Source organism: Protobothrops mucrosquamatus, unplaced genomic scaffold (assembly GCF_001527695.2).
Source record: "Protobothrops mucrosquamatus isolate PMUCROS unplaced genomic scaffold, P.Mucros_1.0 scaffold_141, whole genome shotgun sequence".
In the NCBI taxonomy this organism is placed as follows: Eukaryota; Metazoa; Chordata; class Lepidosauria; order Squamata; family Viperidae; genus Protobothrops; species Protobothrops mucrosquamatus.
In genome coordinates, this window is record NW_015386217.1 from 415,291 (window position 1) to 432,897 (window position 17,607).

The window sequence follows — 17,607 nt, forward strand, 5'->3', positions numbered from 1 at the left end:
ACATATGCTGTGTTCCCCACTTACATGTTTATAACACTTCATGCATTACTCAGCAAGTTGGAGTCCTGCAATGGTTTATGTTCTGTGCTAAGTTCCAAACAATATTTTTTTAAAAAAATCAGGATTCCTTTTCCTCACTTGCTCTCTGTTGAAAGGCAAACATATCCTTTGCAGACATGCATGCCTGTTCATTCAGCCAACAGTACAAAACATCCCTGGAAACAAACTTTACTTTGCCCTCTTATAAATTGCTAGGTTACAGCTTTGTTAGGAGGTTAGAACTGGTTTCACATCCCAGAGTAAGCCCAAGAAGCAGACAAAATGTGATATGTATTGGAACAGAGGATTAATAGTATGGTGGGGGGGGTGGGAATAGGGAGGGAATTAAAATGTACTCTTGAGGTATATCTTTAGGTTTTTGTATTTCACGTCAAAATGGAGAGCAAAGGCTGGCCTCTGATTTACATTAGTAAATTAGGATATAGAGTTCTATATAGCCATCAAAAATAAAATCTATACATTTGTTCTTCAGGAGAGGACGTGCCAGTTCACTAGTTGTCATTACTTTAGCTTTGGTAGGATTTGTAGGGCTGTATTCTGATAATGAAATTTCTTTCAAAACAACAACAACAATCACAATAATAAAGAATAAGTGCACTCCCCACCCACCCCCCAGTTATAAACTGACCCAGGATTTACATTCGGGAACTTTAAAAATGTGATTGCTTGGATGAAGAACACAGATCTAAGCTCTGCCTACTCAATTAGTACAAATTTGAATGTGGTGGGAAGTTGGAGGCACGGTGAGACACAATACTGTGCTAAAGATTTAGCTTCAGAACCCTTACATCAAACAAAAAAGAAAAAAGAAACTTAATGCTGCTTTAAACCTTGCTCATGCATTTTTGTTGCTTTAAACATGCTCTTTTCTGTTACTAAGTTAACAGCTAACTGTTTCCATTGCTATAAAATCATCGGTGGCAAGAAAAGAGGCTTCCCAGAGGCTTGGCTAGGGAAGGGGGCAAGGAGAAGGAAAGGGCGGGGTTGGTTGGACAAAGTGTCAGATAAGATTCATAGTGTTCCTATCTCATGGTTACTTAATAAAAGTAGTCTATTGATTTTGTTATTAGCAATAATTTAATTAAAAAAAACAAAATACTCTATTGTTTCATTTCTCTTAATATTGTTCTTTCTTCCTTCAAGAAAAGATAGCATGAAAGCAGTGTCCTCTGGGGAACCAGGAAGGTGAGAGAACCTGACTTCCATGCACTGTGTTATCCATACGAAAAGGAGTTCCCAATAAAGTTTAATGACAAGATTCTACAAAATACCTATATGATTATAGGCCATTCTTTTGTTACACTATTTTAAGTTACAGACTACAACAGCAGGACATGCTATCTTGAGTAAGAGGGAATAGGGAGGGAGGGCAAAGGAATCAGGAGAACAGAAGAGTGCACTTATTTTGAGGCCTGCATACGAACACACTGCAGTAATCACTTAGTTCCAGCGGAATGAAATATGTCTTGGGCGATCTCCTCCCTCTTTCACCAGGGGCTTGTGGAATTCCCTGCCAGCGCGTGAATGGATAGCAGCCCAGCAATATTCACAGTAATACTGCAGACAGGTAACATTAGCACAGAAAAATGGAGCAAACTTTCCACCACAACGGGCCCCCTGACATTCATCACATAGCTGATCATCCAAGACATATGGCTTAACTTCCACCTGTGATGAAAGAAGGAGAGAAAATGTACACATTTCTTAAGTTTGGCCTCGTTAGACATAACTGTAGTCCAGGTGTTTTATTCTCATCATATATCTGTACAATCCAACTGAGATACCTCAGCAAATACTCTCCTGTGCAGTAAAAAAGAGCTTTGCTGGATCAGACTGGACATGGAAATAGCTCCGGATCATTTTTCCTAGGACTGGCTGAACAAGCAAAACAGAAAAGCAATAGCTTTCCCCGGTTGTATGGTCTCTATCAAAAGATGTAGTAAATACTGGACTAAGATCCTGACAGGCTGGCTTCAACTTTCAGCTGGGTCCAACTCATTGGACAATCGTATACCAGTCATTATCACTCAAATGTGAAAAGAGTAAAATTGGAATCTGGAATATACCTCATGTTCTGAGTTTATATGGAGAACACAAGAAAACAAAAACCCAGGTAGTTACATTTCTTTTGCTGAGTTATATTTCATAGAGCTACCCTCTCTATGAATTTACCTAACGCTCTTTTAAAACGATACCAGCTTGTGGCCATTACCACATCCTGTACAAGATGGCATCATACCTATCTACATAAGACACTTCCCTGTTATTTAAGGTGTCTATCAAATTAGCTTTGGGTTTCACAATATATACTTTCTACTGAGGCAGGGGTTTGTCTCATAAAACAGCTAAAGGCCTTTCTCAAATTAGATGAGTTTGTTCTGCTCATGCCCAGTAGTTAAACACTGCCCTAGGTAAATCTGATTAAACTAGTAATTGTCTTAAATTGACAATATTTCAAGCCAATTTTGATCATGTTGAATCATTCTAAGTACAATGAGACCTGAAAATTAGAGATTTAGAATGTTTTGGTGAAATTAAATCTTTACCCCTTTCCTTGACTTTAAATTCATTAGTAGGAATTTTCTATATAAACAATTTCGTAATCTGGAGGATCTACAAATAGATCCCCTTGAATTAAAAAGAAGAAGAAGATAAAAGCCGAATAGTTAGATAAGGACCTTAGCATTGTTTTGTAACTTTGGGAATGACCAGATATGGAGATTTAATTCCCAGAATTCTCCAACCATCATAGCTATTGCTGAGAATTCCAGGTATGGAAGTCCAAAAACCTCGACATTATACAAAACATACATTTACCATATGTGAAGATATCAGAGTTCCAGAGGGAAATGTGGATCACAGAATCACAAAAATCACAAAAATAGGAAAGTGCAACTTACTCCTACCATGTCCACCATTAGAAGGTAGGAGAATTGAACCAAATATATTTGCTATTTAAAATAAATTTCAAAAAATATTCTGTATAAAATAGTTAAAATTTAACTGCAAAAATAAACCAGTTAATTAACTCCTGATTCCATTTATACACAATGTGAATAAATGTATTCCACCAGGTGAAGTGCTTTGGCTATAAATGTAATTTAACAACTGTGTATGTATGCATGTCGATACATGAAAAATATCTGTAACTGTTATATGGATGTCCACAGATAAATTTTGAATTTCAAGAAGATACATTTGAATCTACGGTAAATCTAAAACACAAGGACAGGAGAACTGCTATTTATAAAATTCTCTACATATATATGTACCAAACAAAACTGCCACAATAGCAATAGCAATAGCAAGATTTACCTGTGAATCAATTCACCTTTCTAAAAGCTATGGCAGAAATGTTTTACTTTCTTGCTTAGTTTTTTAGATTCCATTAGCATCAGTTATATATTACTATCCAGAAGTAGAACATTACGTTCCTTCCAGAACTGGAGGACAAGCCACACAAATCAATATTCGTTTTACTTTTTCTATCTAAGGAATGGCATCATTCTAAATTGCTGAGTCAGAACGATTTACTGTAGTTGCCAAGTTGCCAGAAAAGAGAAAAAGAGTGTAGCAAAAATTGAAATGGTTCATAATTTCTTACACCAGCTTTCCCTAACCTGACTGCAACTCCCAGACAGCTTTTAGCTTGGAATTCTGGAAGTTAAAAAATTCAGCACATCTGAAGGGCACAAGGTTGGGGAATGCTGTCTTACAGTGTCAAAACAACACATGTTTCTTTCCAATCTTCTTTCCAGCGAATATGTCAATGTGATAAAAGGAGAAGTGAACTTCTGTTGCAAAGATATTCTTAGTGCTGCTGACTTGGGCTGTGAAAATATGCTGAACGTTAACAGAGATGAATGTTTAAGTAATCGAGCATTGTTGCTGTACAGATTATACTGAATTAAAACAGAATGTGTGCAGGAAACTTAGAAATCCAGCAGAAACATACTGGAGCTGCATGCCTTTAGCTTTGATAAAGCAGCTGCCCGTTCTACTACAAAGCATTCAGGCAGGGTGAAAGAAAGGCTAATAGTAAGCAAGTCATGCAGATGTAAAAGGATAACACTAAAAGCACAGGCTTATTTTCTGTGCTGCTGGAAATGGCTCTAAAGGGAACAACTGGTTTAGGAGTCAAAAGGCAGTAAAAAAAAATCAATTCTTTGATATTTGGAATGACTGGGAGGGGAGCAGTACTGCATTTAAACAGCTTTTTGTTGTTGTTGTTGTTCCTGTCATGAAATGGCACTTATATGGACATAAGCCAACAAAAGAATGCTGTGTAATAAATAGAATATGCTGTAGTACTTACCCGTTTATCTATCTCTCCATGTTGCAGCTGAACAAAGCGGGCACTGATAGCAGCTATATAACTCTGTTGATTGGAAAATGCAACACGCCCAGCTCCTTTTGGGTACTTCAGTTCAGGGTCAGTATCAATTCCAGCATAGCAAACTCCTCCATACAGTCGATCCATTATCATTGCAAGCTCCACTAAAATATAATAAGAACAAATATGCATATAAATCCCCCTTTTTCCTTAGGTTCTGGGCAGTGACATTTCTACTCGTCTATCTAAATTTCTGCTCTTCTATCTGAAAAGAATGTAAACAAAAGTTAATATGGATTTTTCCATATCAGAAACTCTCAACAACAAGGTAGCTTGGACAAAGTCAACAAGCCACTTATCCACCATACCTGCTCGTAAGGGTCGTGGAACTCCGCCTACAAAAATGGTTTTCCGTGGATCCAGAGGTTGTGAGCCATCCATCACAAAATCACTATCACTAAGATTCCAAGGTCGGATCTGAACCTGCAAGTAGAAAACAAGACTTTATATAAAGTTCTAAGAGTCAGAATGGATTTTTTTCATAGTGCTAACTCATTATTATTTTGTGTCCGAGCATGTATATCAATTCAAGGCAATGGACCTACCTAATACTCCACCTATTTTCCCTGCAAAATCAACCCTGTGATGTGGGTTGGGTGAGAGTGATTGGCCTAAAGTCACCCAGCTGGTTTTCATGCCTAAGCGAGACCTAGACAGTGATAGCAATACAGTCACATCCCGGTAATATAGAGAACAGAGTGATTCCACATTCCTCTGCCATTGTTTATCCATTTGCTTCAGCTAACCCATTAACGGAAGTGTCATCTGTACGTGCACATGCTTGGTCAAATGACAGGAAATCCTCAAAGAGGCTTTGTCAGCTTTCAAGAAGAGAAAACACCTCAACATTACAATCAAGACATTCAGAGGGGACTTCAGTTGCTTCACAAAGCTTCCCTTCGAATGAATCCCAGAGCCTTATTAAATAACCATGAAGGTACTGAAAGGAATTGAGGAGAAGAGGAATTGCTTTAAGGAGCTGGTCATGTTTCTATTGCATCATTTTTCCTTCAGATTCAAAGAGCTGCAGAGCCCTAGTATTTAGTCTGAAGGCTGGAGACTTCCCACACCCGTTTGACCATCAAAATAAGCATGTAAGTGTTCTACAAAGCCTCAATAGCAACTATAATAGAAGCTATATCTTTAGTTTATCATGGTCCCACTAGAGACAAAATCAACTCTCCCTCCCAATCAATTAACTTCTATAGACAGAATTCACACTCCCTCCCAAAAAGAATTCTCCCAAACCTCTTCCCTTTATGCTTCTCCCTTTCATTTGTCCAGATTTCGGCTTGTGCATAAAAGTGAGGACCAAATGTACATGGAAGAACTTCAAAAATAATCCACATTGAGAGAGAGAGAGGGCAGGCCCTTATCTTGATACCCAATAGTAAATTATAGTGCAGGGAGGAATTAGGACCCTGAACTTGTAGTTTAATAAGCAACAATTAGCCATTACTTGTGTAGTGCCTCAATAGTTCAAGGAGAAAGGAAAAACAAATCCTGTGTCTCCTGAATGAAAAACTATGGACATACATGCTTCTCTAGTATATGAACAATACTTAAACACATAATTTGTAGTTCCTTTTGTAAACTTCATATATAGCCAAGCCACATACTGGTTTATCTTTAATCGTGGGGCTGGAAACACACAGGTAGAGTTTTCCGTCCTCTTCAATACATGCATCAATCAAGGCCTGTACAGAGCTTTCATCTTGGAACAACAAAAAGGCATATCCTAGATAGAGAAGAAACAAATATGATTTGTTCGCTAGGTACTATATATGACGTATTGAAATTTTCTATTTTGTATGTACTTAGATATGATAACCATGAAAAAAGGAAAATCATGGTTGCATACTTAAAAAAAAAAAAGGGGGGGGGTCATTTTCCAAAATAGCAAGACTAGCTATAGTCTAACCAAAATGCTATTATTAAAGAGATAAAAAATAAATTACAAAGCTTCATCTTCCTTATATTGAAATTTAATCTGAATGTCACCGCTTTACTCTATAGAGAAGAAATAGAAGGGGGATTAAAGAAACTAAAGAAATTACTGAAAGAAAGAAAAACAGGAAGGGAAGCATGTTGAATAGTAGATACGTTCAAACTAAAAAAGTAAGTAAAAAGTGGATAAGAAGTGCCAACTGGAAGATCAGAAGTAAAATGAAATCAAAACAGTAACGACAAAACATTTTAAATAAGAAGAAGGTGGACAAATGAACACTTCATATTACTTTATGATTAGCAGTAATATTGAAATATGCTTTTGTGATGGTGAAAACTCAGGTATATAATAGCAAACGTGTTAAAGAGACATCCATGTTAAAATCTCAAATGATAAATTTCACTCCATGAATCATAAAATTGCAAGGTTCAGACTATCACATTCAGTTCTATGCTCCGTGCAGGAATCCAGAATTAAAGCATCTAATGGCAGGTCCAATGAAAAGCCCACTGCTTTTCCTATTAAGAAAATTTCCTAGCACTAAAAAAATCTTTTCATGAGGAGGGATAATACCATATTTCAACTAACATAGCTTTTATAGAAACTGTTACTTGTTTGGAATAATTTTAGGGAAGGACAGGATACATGAAATAACAAAAGTTACCTTTAGGAGGAAAGTATGATTTGCTTTCAGCTTTATGAGGCCAATCTACAATCAACGGGCCAAAACGACGAAAGCTGGCTGTGATCTCATCTGCAAGTTAGTGGACCAAACAAAGAGAAAAACAAATCTTCACTTTTTTTTTTCAAGGGGAAGGGTTCCAAATAAAGCAATTTAAGCAATTTGATAGTAATACTTGGGTAATACTAAGCAACCCAAATACGTGGAGAAAGCAGATATTTTCAAAAGGAAAACATTTGTGAGTCCAAGTATATATTTAATAATAAAAAAAAGCAAACCGTTTAAATATCAAAGCTTCGGCTTTAAGGTTACGAATAAAGATTTGCAGCAGCCCACTTAAAGTACTGTAATTAAATGACTGGATTTGAGCAGTTTTTTACTGCATAGCTCCAGGCATTCTCCCACACCTAGCATGCAGAGCTTGCATCAAGAGCAAGTTGCTCAGCACGGACTTGCAAAAGGTGGGGAGAAAGGGAAAAGAATGTAGCACAGCCTAGTCACGCCTACTGCTTACGTCATAGGCTTAGGCAGTATCTGTGCACATCATCTGAGCTTGACCTCAGTCTATCTTCAGCAGCACTTGCAGCAAGTGGTTATGTAACTGCTGCAGAGACAAGAATGCAGATCTCATTAGCAGAAAGCAAATGCTTCAAAGCCTTTCTTCAATTTCTAAATTCAGCTCAGGTGATCTGCACAGTGGTTAATATTACCCACGTGCACAATTCTTTTTAAAGGGCACCACGGAATTGTTTCACTCGGTTTAATTTTAAAATAAGCTGGGGAATCTAAAGCTATTTCGGGAACAGACTGAAGTGTTATTTACACACAACACAGAACCTGAACAATTATTTGATCTGCCCTCCCCATATGCATTTTCTATTTTATTTCAATTCTTCTCAATATATTTTTGTGGGGTTTTCATATGCTTGTGTCAGAGTTTATTTCTTCATAATCTGATGTTTTTATCGTCATGAAAGTAACAGAAATATTTATCCTGGGGAAAAGGAAATGTCATAGATATTTTTATGCACACAGCTTAAATTTATACAGTTATTACCCAGAATTACAGAATTAAAAAAAATAGAGCTAGACATCCCTAAAGAATTTCTTTACATTTCTTTTTTCTTTTGAAACAGTCTGTTATTCTAATTAGCCTAAAAAATTAAAATAAGGAGATTCCCTTTGTTTAGTAGACTTTTAAATCAAGGCAAATATTGCCATCAGTTACAGTTAATGTTCATATGCCCAGCATGTTCCTTATGCTTAAATGGGATTTTTTTCAGCAGTAATTCATCCCTCTGGTGAAATATATGATGATAGCAAAGAAATAATGCATTATATATTGTTCCCTTAAATAGATGAAACACTACACTGTGTTTTAAATCAGATACTGACTAAAATGTGTGCCTATTATAATCATCTTCAAAATAAAAGACCTTCATAAAGAGTTTTATGATGTCATAATATCTAACTAAATGAAGCAAATGTATAAAACGTATCTCATAAACTCTGCAACCCACATCGCCTTATCATTGCAGTTCATAACCTAAAAGCTTGGATATTTGGCAGCTCATAGGTTTACACAATTTACACTGCTTGAAAATGCTACAATCTGACATAATTATCCTCTTTTCCATAAGGCTGCACTTGGTCATGGTATGTATTTTTGGCAATACTAATATCCAAATATACCTTCATCAATATCGGGTGGCAGACCACCCACAAACACCTTGCGAGAGTACCGTTCAACTCGCTCGCCATTCTGATGAGAGAAGCAGTGTGGTGATCCTAAGCCACTATGGAGAGTCTGATCCCCACGTCCATCATCCAGAAACCCATCTTCCATTGGGAACAGGGAGGACTGACCTATAGTTGAAAAAACAATATATATATATATATATATATGTGTGTGTGTGTGTGTGTGTGTGTGTATGTATGTATAATATACATAGATGTATGTCTCAAAACAGACCAGCAGAATAATAGCTGCCTATTTTATTATTCTTTCTCCTGTCACAAAGACTCATGATTAATTAAACAGATATGCAATATTATCTGAATGACTTTGTACAGAAAAGCTGAATCTTAGCATCATTAAATGGTGCACGTCATAGACAAATGTCACTAGTTCTATTCCATACACAGAGACTATTTTTTTCCCAAGTATATGCTTCAGAAATATTCTACACCACGCTATTATTGATCACTCCCAGTGACAATTTACAGTGTTATAAAAATGATCTCGGGACATTGCAAGTACAAGATTTTAGTCACATCCATACGATCATACAGTTCAAGTAAAATATTCTACATCTATCTTACATTTAGATCTCACAGCTCTTTGTCTTTATTGACAAAAACAGTAATAAAAAGCCAGAGAAAAATGGAGGAGAAAGACAGCATCCTCCAATCATTTTACCTCTAGTCTCACTGAGGTGGCATACTAATAGTGTCACCATACTTATATTCTCAGAAACAATAAGTATGGTGGGTCTAATAAAACTGGGCAATCAGTGCAGTAGAGCAATTAAAGGATTATTAGTGCTGAGCAGAACCAAGTTCCATCCCTCTTGGCCATGAAATCTGGTCAATGTCCTCAGATTGGTCACTATTTATTTCTTTCATGTATACTCTAAATTCTGCAGAAAATAGCTAGGAAAGAAATGTAATATATGTTTCAATGGTAAAGAAAGCAGAATTGTAAATCAGTTAATAGTCCCTGGTCCACAAGTACACGCAGGTAAATTATTTACCCAAGTCTATTAAAATTGTCCTTTTTTTAGGAGCTTATTAAATGTGATCAGAATACTGTGTGGGTTTTAAAAAAACAGAAGAACAGGAGGACTTTTTTCTTCTTGAAGCTTGTTTTTACAATTACCAGAGCACGCTCACCAATGCAACTCTGGTGGTTTAAAAAAAAGGTTGAAGATTAAGAATTCACGCTGATTCAAAAGTGAGCCAGTAACTTCTCATTTTATAACATGCCAAAACTAAAAATAGGGCTTGTAAGACTGAAGACGGTGTAGTTCTAGTTAGAATCATGTGAAACCACCACTCAAAATCACCTCAGGAGAGCCGGATCTTAATGAATTTTTTTCTTGACAGATTATACTAGACTAGTTAGTGCCTCATCTAGGAACATTACACTATTATTTTTGCTATTCATTTTTGCTACTGTAGTTAGTGTTAAGTATTGTTCCCACAACATACCTTAGAATAAATGTGATTCCATTACAACTGGTCTTGTGTTTCTCGCTAGTTTTCTAGTTCATATAGGATTAACATTTATGTGAAAAAGACATATATTAACACACATCCCTGCATTTTATACCTCCCCAAAGAATGCCATGTTGTTTAGTATACGGTATACGTCATGTCTGTTGAAATTATAGCAATATAAAAGCTATAGACGTCATTCCTTTTATATGTATTATAAAATGCTAAACATACACCACCGGTCAATAGTGAAATCCAGATGCACCAAATGGAATTGTGACATTTCCATCATCCAAATGCCAGTGTGCATGCACACCAAGAGCATTGAACAAGTGCAGTGCAGGGAAAGTGGCAGTTCCAGGGAACCAATCCTGGAGCCACTGTCCTTAGTTAAAGGGCAGAGAAGTAAAAGTCTCCGTCTCCCCTCCCCATCTCTTAATGCCTTTGATAAAATAGCTCTGACACTGGCTTCAGGAAAGGGGTTGAGGCATAGAAACCATAGACATGCACACAGGGACAACATTTTGATCACTAATGAAGTCGTAACAGTTTACCAGTTTGCCATAACCTATCAAAACTGAAAAAAACAAACAAACAAGCTCTATTTAGAAAAAAACAGCACTATGCCAATCAATTTTCATGATCTGCATTCTTCTGAAAAAACTGAATCCTCTCAAATAATTTGAATTCCATAGTGCTGCAGAGCCCCTTTTTAGCATTAATTCTCCAACCGCTGACCCTTTTGGGGGAGAGATTTCTTACTATTGCCTATTCACTGCCCTGAATCCCGTAAGGGAGATAGGGCGGTATATAAATTTAAATAATAAATAAGTAAATAAATAAATAAATAAATAAATAAATAAATAAATAAATAAATACAGTGATTTCCAGATCAACGTCTCAGTCCAGGCAGCACCGAGAAAGCTAACAAAGTGGCATCTGTCGATGATCGTTAAGTCAGCATGTGTGGCTCAAAGATGCAAGTTGTAGCACCATGGTTCTCATCCCACAGATTTTTAAAAAGCACCTATGTGACTTAATGGCCAGGCTTCATTTTCACAAATGACATAGGTAAAAATCTCCCCAAACTGTATATTGTGGTCCTGCTAGTGCCTGCAAGCCGGTTCCGTGCTGTTGAAGAACTCTCAAAAACAAAGACATTGCTCAGATGCAGAGAATTTCAGCTTGATCACAGAAGTTAGATAAGAAAAAGGCAGTGCGACACTACCTATATCACAGTACTCAACATCTTGAGGGGCATGCAAAATGTTACCTAAGTATAAAAATGATTGGAAGAATGCCTGCGCTAACAGCCACAATAAATTGTGATGACAATTAATGTTGCCTGGGGGAGAGACCTGGGAATTCAAGTCATTTAGGTGCTTCTCTAGGTAAGAAACCCTCTTCTCCCACCAGCACCCAGCTGAAGCTATCATTTATGTATATTTTAATTTGGGAAGTTCTGGCTAAAAATACCGTTGGATACCCCACTCGCTCTGCATTTAATATATTATGTTAATTCTGCCTTGACCATCTTGTTCTGGGATAATGCTACTTTCAGTAAGCAAAGTTACCACAGCATGCACATTGGAGAAGCCTGCCCCTGCCCCATCCACCCGGCCCCTTTAAAAACTTCTTCTGCTTTTTCTTTCAGAAACAACTGGTGCATTAGTGATGCCATAAGACATTTTAAACATCAGAAAATTAAAGAGGAATGTTGTTACCTCGCCTTCTCCCATATGTCCTTGCTGCATGTCAAATGAGAAGAAAAACAGCCTTTCAAACATTGTTAAATAAAAATTAAATATAGATAGAAAGATATGCTATTTTCACCTCCATATAGCCTCAGTGGTTCTCAAGCATTAGTGCAGTGCAGACCACATAAAATATATATATTTTAATCTCAAACACATCAGAACAGCTAACAAAGAGATCTAATTTTAAAAATGCTACCTTTAGCTGCTTTGTGCTCGCTGAACCAGAGCATCCAGTGGATTGCCACTTTATTAGCATATCTCATATTTCTAAGAGGCTGCAACCTTGGATTTTGATCAGTCTATCAGTTTCCCAACAATCATATTTTGTTTTCAGTGAGCCAATATCTTCAATTAAGACTTACAAGGGAAGCAACTGACCATGCGATTACCATGAATCCAGAGTTAGGAATGTTAATGTCTGTGAAACATTAACACATTTATCTCACCCTCTAGCAAGCTGGTTTTAAAGAATGTTAGCCATTGGGCTAAATAACTAAAATGCTCTGTAGACTAGAAAACAAACATTACAATGGACTGCTTTCTATGGACAACACTGGGACTCCTTCTACAGTACCTGACTGTTCTTTAGCTTCTTTGCCTGTGTAAAAATAGTATCAATGCTTGAGATGAGAGGTGGGAAAGTTGTTTTTTTTTTAAATTTAGCAATTGCACTGAAGGTTTGGGAGAAAGTAACTGGGGCAATGATACAAAGTAATCACAGAAATCTTACTTATGCATGTGACCAAAGCCAAATGGAGCTAAAATGGGGAAAGGGGCTTGTGGAAAGTGTTCAGGTTTTAACTGCTAACTATGTTAAGCTTACTTTAATGCTCCCACTGTTCTTGGGTTTCACAGCATGGCAGGAAACAACACGGCTGATTTTTGATAACTAAAGTCTGAAATGCCTGGGGAGGGTGAGGTCAAAAGAATTAAGGGCCACATACAGCCTTAAATCTTACGTTTCTCACCCCTATTCTAGCTTGCAATGCTTACTAACAGCCACAACCTAATGATATTAATCAGAGACAAAAAACCATCTGACAGTCTGGTTAAATCCCTCCAAGCATCAATTCACATATCACGCTGAAAGCAACAATGAGTTCTCTTCAATTTATGAAATCCTCAAACAGGTTTTTTTTTAAGTAATTTCCAGAATTCTCAAGGACCAAGATAGTCTCATGTATCATAATGTCCTTAATAGAGTATCGAGCTATTAAAAAAAAAATCCCAAATCACTATTTAAGAATCACTTGCGTTAACTCTGAGAGGAGGAGAAAGAGAGAGAAAAAAATATTCTCAAACATCTGCTGACTTTCTTTTTAACGTGCCCAGCTCAAAGATATTTATTGTCCCTCACATTATTAAACCTGGCATCAGTTCTCTCTTTCTTTCACCTCTTACAGTCTTTACACAAATTAGAATGCCCTTCAGAAAGAGTCAAGGCCTGATGAAAGAAAAGTAACAGCTTGTTCGGAGAAGTGGAAGTAGGGAGAACTGTCAAATGTTTAGCTGATAGAAGTTTAAATCTCAGCACAGACCTTTTGGAAAATGGGTCTTGACAATTATTTCTGCTTCACGTCAAGCATTTCATTGTTTACAGATGCAGAAAGGCCCAGAATGGTTCTGTAACTCTTAAATAAAAACATAGCTACAAAAGCCACTTTGTGTGTGCTCAGAGAAGCTCAAGTGTCTTCATAGCGTTCTCTACCTAAAAAGCCATAAAATCCTGTTTGTGGCCTATAGCTGTGTAACAAAATATACAGTACAACTGTCCTTGCTTGGTGCACTAACAGGCTGGTCAACATAGCTGCAATTCCTACTGAGGCCCACAACAGTGTTGTTAAAATGCCACAGACTATTCTGGCATGTGTGTGCCATAAAAACATTGTGACAGTAACCACACCCAAAAATCTGAGACTGTTGCAGGAAGTTTTGCTGCTACAGATTCCCAAACTTCCTGAATCCAGGTTGGTCAAAAAAGTACAACTTCAAAATATTATTTATTCACATTCATTTTTTTTCTTTACTGATACAGTAAATCTATACTGCCCACATCTCCATCATCTATATGATGTTAGAAGCAATGTTTCAAAACATGTCTAGGATTAGGGTGAACATGCTATTCCTATCAGAAATATTCCATAAATTTCAAGCTTCTCCAGTTGAAGTATAGATTTAAGTTTCGGTTATTTGGTGGGTTCAAATATTCTGATGTACTATTCAGAGGAAGTTCATGAAAGTTCACAAGATGTTTTTGATATCTGAATATCTGTCTTATTTACTGAAACATTTCCCTCTCTGAGTTTTTGGTTAATTACAAAAAGTGCCACTGTACAGATTACAGTAAAAATACTTTTCATCAAACAAAACGTAGATATACCCAGATTCTAAAATCTTACAAGAAAAAATATAATGCTGGGACAAAAATGATCCTAGCAAAATACATTTTGAGGATTTCACTTTAAAATGTTCAGAGAAAAGCAACAAACATAATAATCAGGGTACTAGAAATGAACTTCTATGTAGAGAAATTAAAGGAACTGGGAATGGTTAGCATTGAGGAAAAAAATACTGATGGAGGAGATGACAGCACTCTTCAAATTTCTGTTCTCCATTAACTCCAGAATGCAGAACATAATCATGGATTCCAGCTGAACGTCAGGAGAAACTTTTTGACATAAAAGCATGCATATCTATTATATGTATGAGTGTATACATTCTGTTATGCCCTCTTAACAGTGAAAAGTCTTTTTATACAACCCAGTTTTTCAAAGAACTCTTCCAATCCATTGTTCTCCTAGCAAAATACTGCATAAGCACATCTACAAATGCAAGCCAAGGTAGTTATTACTGCCAAAGAAAAATGTCTTATGCACACACAAACACACAAAAAAACTAGAATGGTTGGATATAAATATGAAGTCTAATTTAGAATCTACGCAGGAAGGCGATTCAAATGGCACTGAACTACCTATGACAGGTATGATAAGTTCAGGTATTGGCTGAAATAAAGTTTAAAGATTAATATAAATTGTAGAGGGCATATTATAATGGTAATATTCAATTTATCTTCTAGTTTACCTACCTATTTAGGACCAACAATTATATATTGTAGAAGGAAAAGTTAGCAGAACTTATAGTCTGAGTAGCAATTAAAATAGATACAGAAGAATGTAATTGATGAGGAAATGCTGTGAGGCAGTCAATACAAGAGACATTATAATGGTTCAATAGAGCTTTTTGCAACAGAAACCTATTTGGAGGATCAGAAGACCACCAAACAACTGAAACACTTTCCTGTCAATACCTTATGTAGTACTGCACCTAGTTAAACCTTTGGATAAACTGAAATGTTTAACACAACACCTTGTTTCCCAGGAATTCCCACTGTTATCTTTTTTTGCAGCAACTCACAAACTGTGAATGACAGAAATGGATCATGAAACATCTGCAAACTTCTGCCAAAAGGTCGAAATCAGATCACTATTCCCACTGCTGCATATTTTACATGCTGAAGTTTTCAAATTTAGATCCTCGCATGCTCAGTGAAAGAACCTCCAATAGCAGAGATGCATGATTTTTTTTTTCTGGCACTCAGGCAGTGCTGTCATGGTAATATGTATCAAACCAGATTGATTGACAATCTGCATTAGTTTGTTAAGCAGGTTTATAAGTCATTTGTAGCTTACATTTTTACTGTGGGAAACACTGCCAATTCCATTAGTAAACATGGCTGCCATGTAGTATGTAGCAATAACTGTGAGAGGGATTTTGGAGTCTTAGTGGACAATCAATTAAATATGAGCCAACAGTGTGCAGTGGCAGCCAAAAAAGCCAATGCAATCCTAAGTTGCATTAACAGAGGGATTCAATCAAGATCACGTGAGGTGCTAATACCACTCTATAAAGCCTTTGTAAGACCATACCTAGAATATTGCAACCAGTTTTGGTCTCCACACTAAAAAAAAAGATGTTGAGACTCTAGAAAAAGTGCAGAGAAGAGCAACCAAGATGATTAGGGGGACTGAAGGCTAAAACATATGAAGAATGGCTAGTCTAGTGAAGAGAAGGGCCAGGGGAGACATGATAGCAGTGTTTCAATATCTGAGGGGCTGTCACAGAGAAGAGGGGATCAACCTATTTTCCAAAGCACCTGAAGGCCAGACAAGGAATAATGGATGGAAACTGATCAAGGAGAGATTTAACCTGGAAATAAGGAGAAAATTTCTGACAGTGAGAACAATCAACCAATGGAACAAATTGCCTACAGATGTTGTGGGAGCTTCATCACTAGAAGCTTTCAAGAAGAGACTAGACTGCCATCTATCAGAAATGGTGTAGGGTCTCCTGCTTGGGTGGAGGATTGGGCTAGATGACCTACAAGGTCCCTTCCAACTCTGTAATTCTAATTCTAATTCTAACTATATGCCTAAGAATTCAACCAACTGAACAGGCCACCAATTCTGTTTATTTAAAATGTGCAGGTTTCTCCCATTCTGCATACATATTTTTTTTTTGTATATGTACATGTCTTCTACAGGTTTTTTGTATTAGTGACATCGTTAAGTTTTAGATTATCAAACTATTTGCAAACACGTTAGTTCTTAAAACAAAAATCCTTGAATACCTTAAAGGTTGTAATTCCTTGCTCATGAAGCTTGTGGAAGCAAATCTGTCCCGACACATGTTAACTGGATAATTGTATCTAACCAGAGATCCATCAAACCAAGATTAAGGAAAATTCACAAAGAGGAGATGATGAAGGCTACCAGCCCTTTAAGTAAGCGTGCACTCACCAAATGGCAATTAATCACACTGGATATAGGTATTCTAACACTGAAGCTTATAAAGTATGGTGCTTAAGAGTTTGAATTATGAATCAAAATGTCTCTAATTTTTATGTCAGTCTTGCCAACATCCAATAGATAACCTAAATAAACCTGACTCTTAAAGCCAAATGAACAATGAACACACTTGGATATTATATTAATTTAAAATTTGATTTGGCTCCTACTGCTAGCAGTATTGCTAAACAAAATAAAATAGAAGTGTGGGATCTGCAATGTATTGTGTGTAAACCAGGAACTCTGACTCCCTTCTCTTCTAACAAGCCACAATCAAGTTCAAAACCCATTGCAAGAGGAGCCAGACAGATCAGTCAGCAAGCAAGAGTACACTGTTTGTTCACCCAAAAGTTATATTAAATGCACTAATATGATTACAAAATATAATGTGAACATAAATTTGGTTTTTTTCCACAGAAAGTCGAGAAACTATTCATTACATGGAAAATCCTGAGGAGGAGGAGGAGGAGGAGGAGGAAGTGCAGGCATTTATTGTCCAGTTTGGCTCTTCATTTCATTTCATTTCATTTTATTCAATTTGTATCCCGCCCTTCTCCCGAAGGACTCAGGGCGGCTCACAACATTTTTTAAAAAACAAAGACAAACCCACACACCCCACCGAATAAAACCAAATTAAAACCAATATTTTAGTGTTGTGGTAATTAAAATTTCTAAGAAACCCAATTTAAAAATCCTCCCTAGGCCAG

General features: G+C 36.8%; 1 protein-coding gene across 1 annotated transcript in view; it reads right to left on the reverse strand.

Annotated features, from left to right (window-relative positions):
• Positions 1-1,151: 1,151 nt before the first annotated feature.
• CPEB4 (cytoplasmic polyadenylation element binding protein 4) overlaps positions 1,152-17,607 on the reverse strand; it is a 54,692-nt gene continuing 38,236 nt past the window's right edge. Inside the window, exons 3-8 of the mRNA XM_015818625.1 lie at positions 8,776-8,949; positions 7,066-7,155; positions 6,073-6,191; positions 4,762-4,876; positions 4,376-4,557; positions 1,152-1,728 (exon numbers count right to left, since the gene is read on the reverse strand). Coding sequence (XP_015674111.1) covers positions 1,501-1,728; positions 4,376-4,557; positions 4,762-4,876; positions 6,073-6,191; positions 7,066-7,155; positions 8,776-8,949 — 908 coding nt within the window. The 3' untranslated portion in view covers positions 1,152-1,500. The remainder of the gene's footprint in view (positions 1,729-4,375; positions 4,558-4,761; positions 4,877-6,072; positions 6,192-7,065; positions 7,156-8,775; positions 8,950-17,607) is intronic.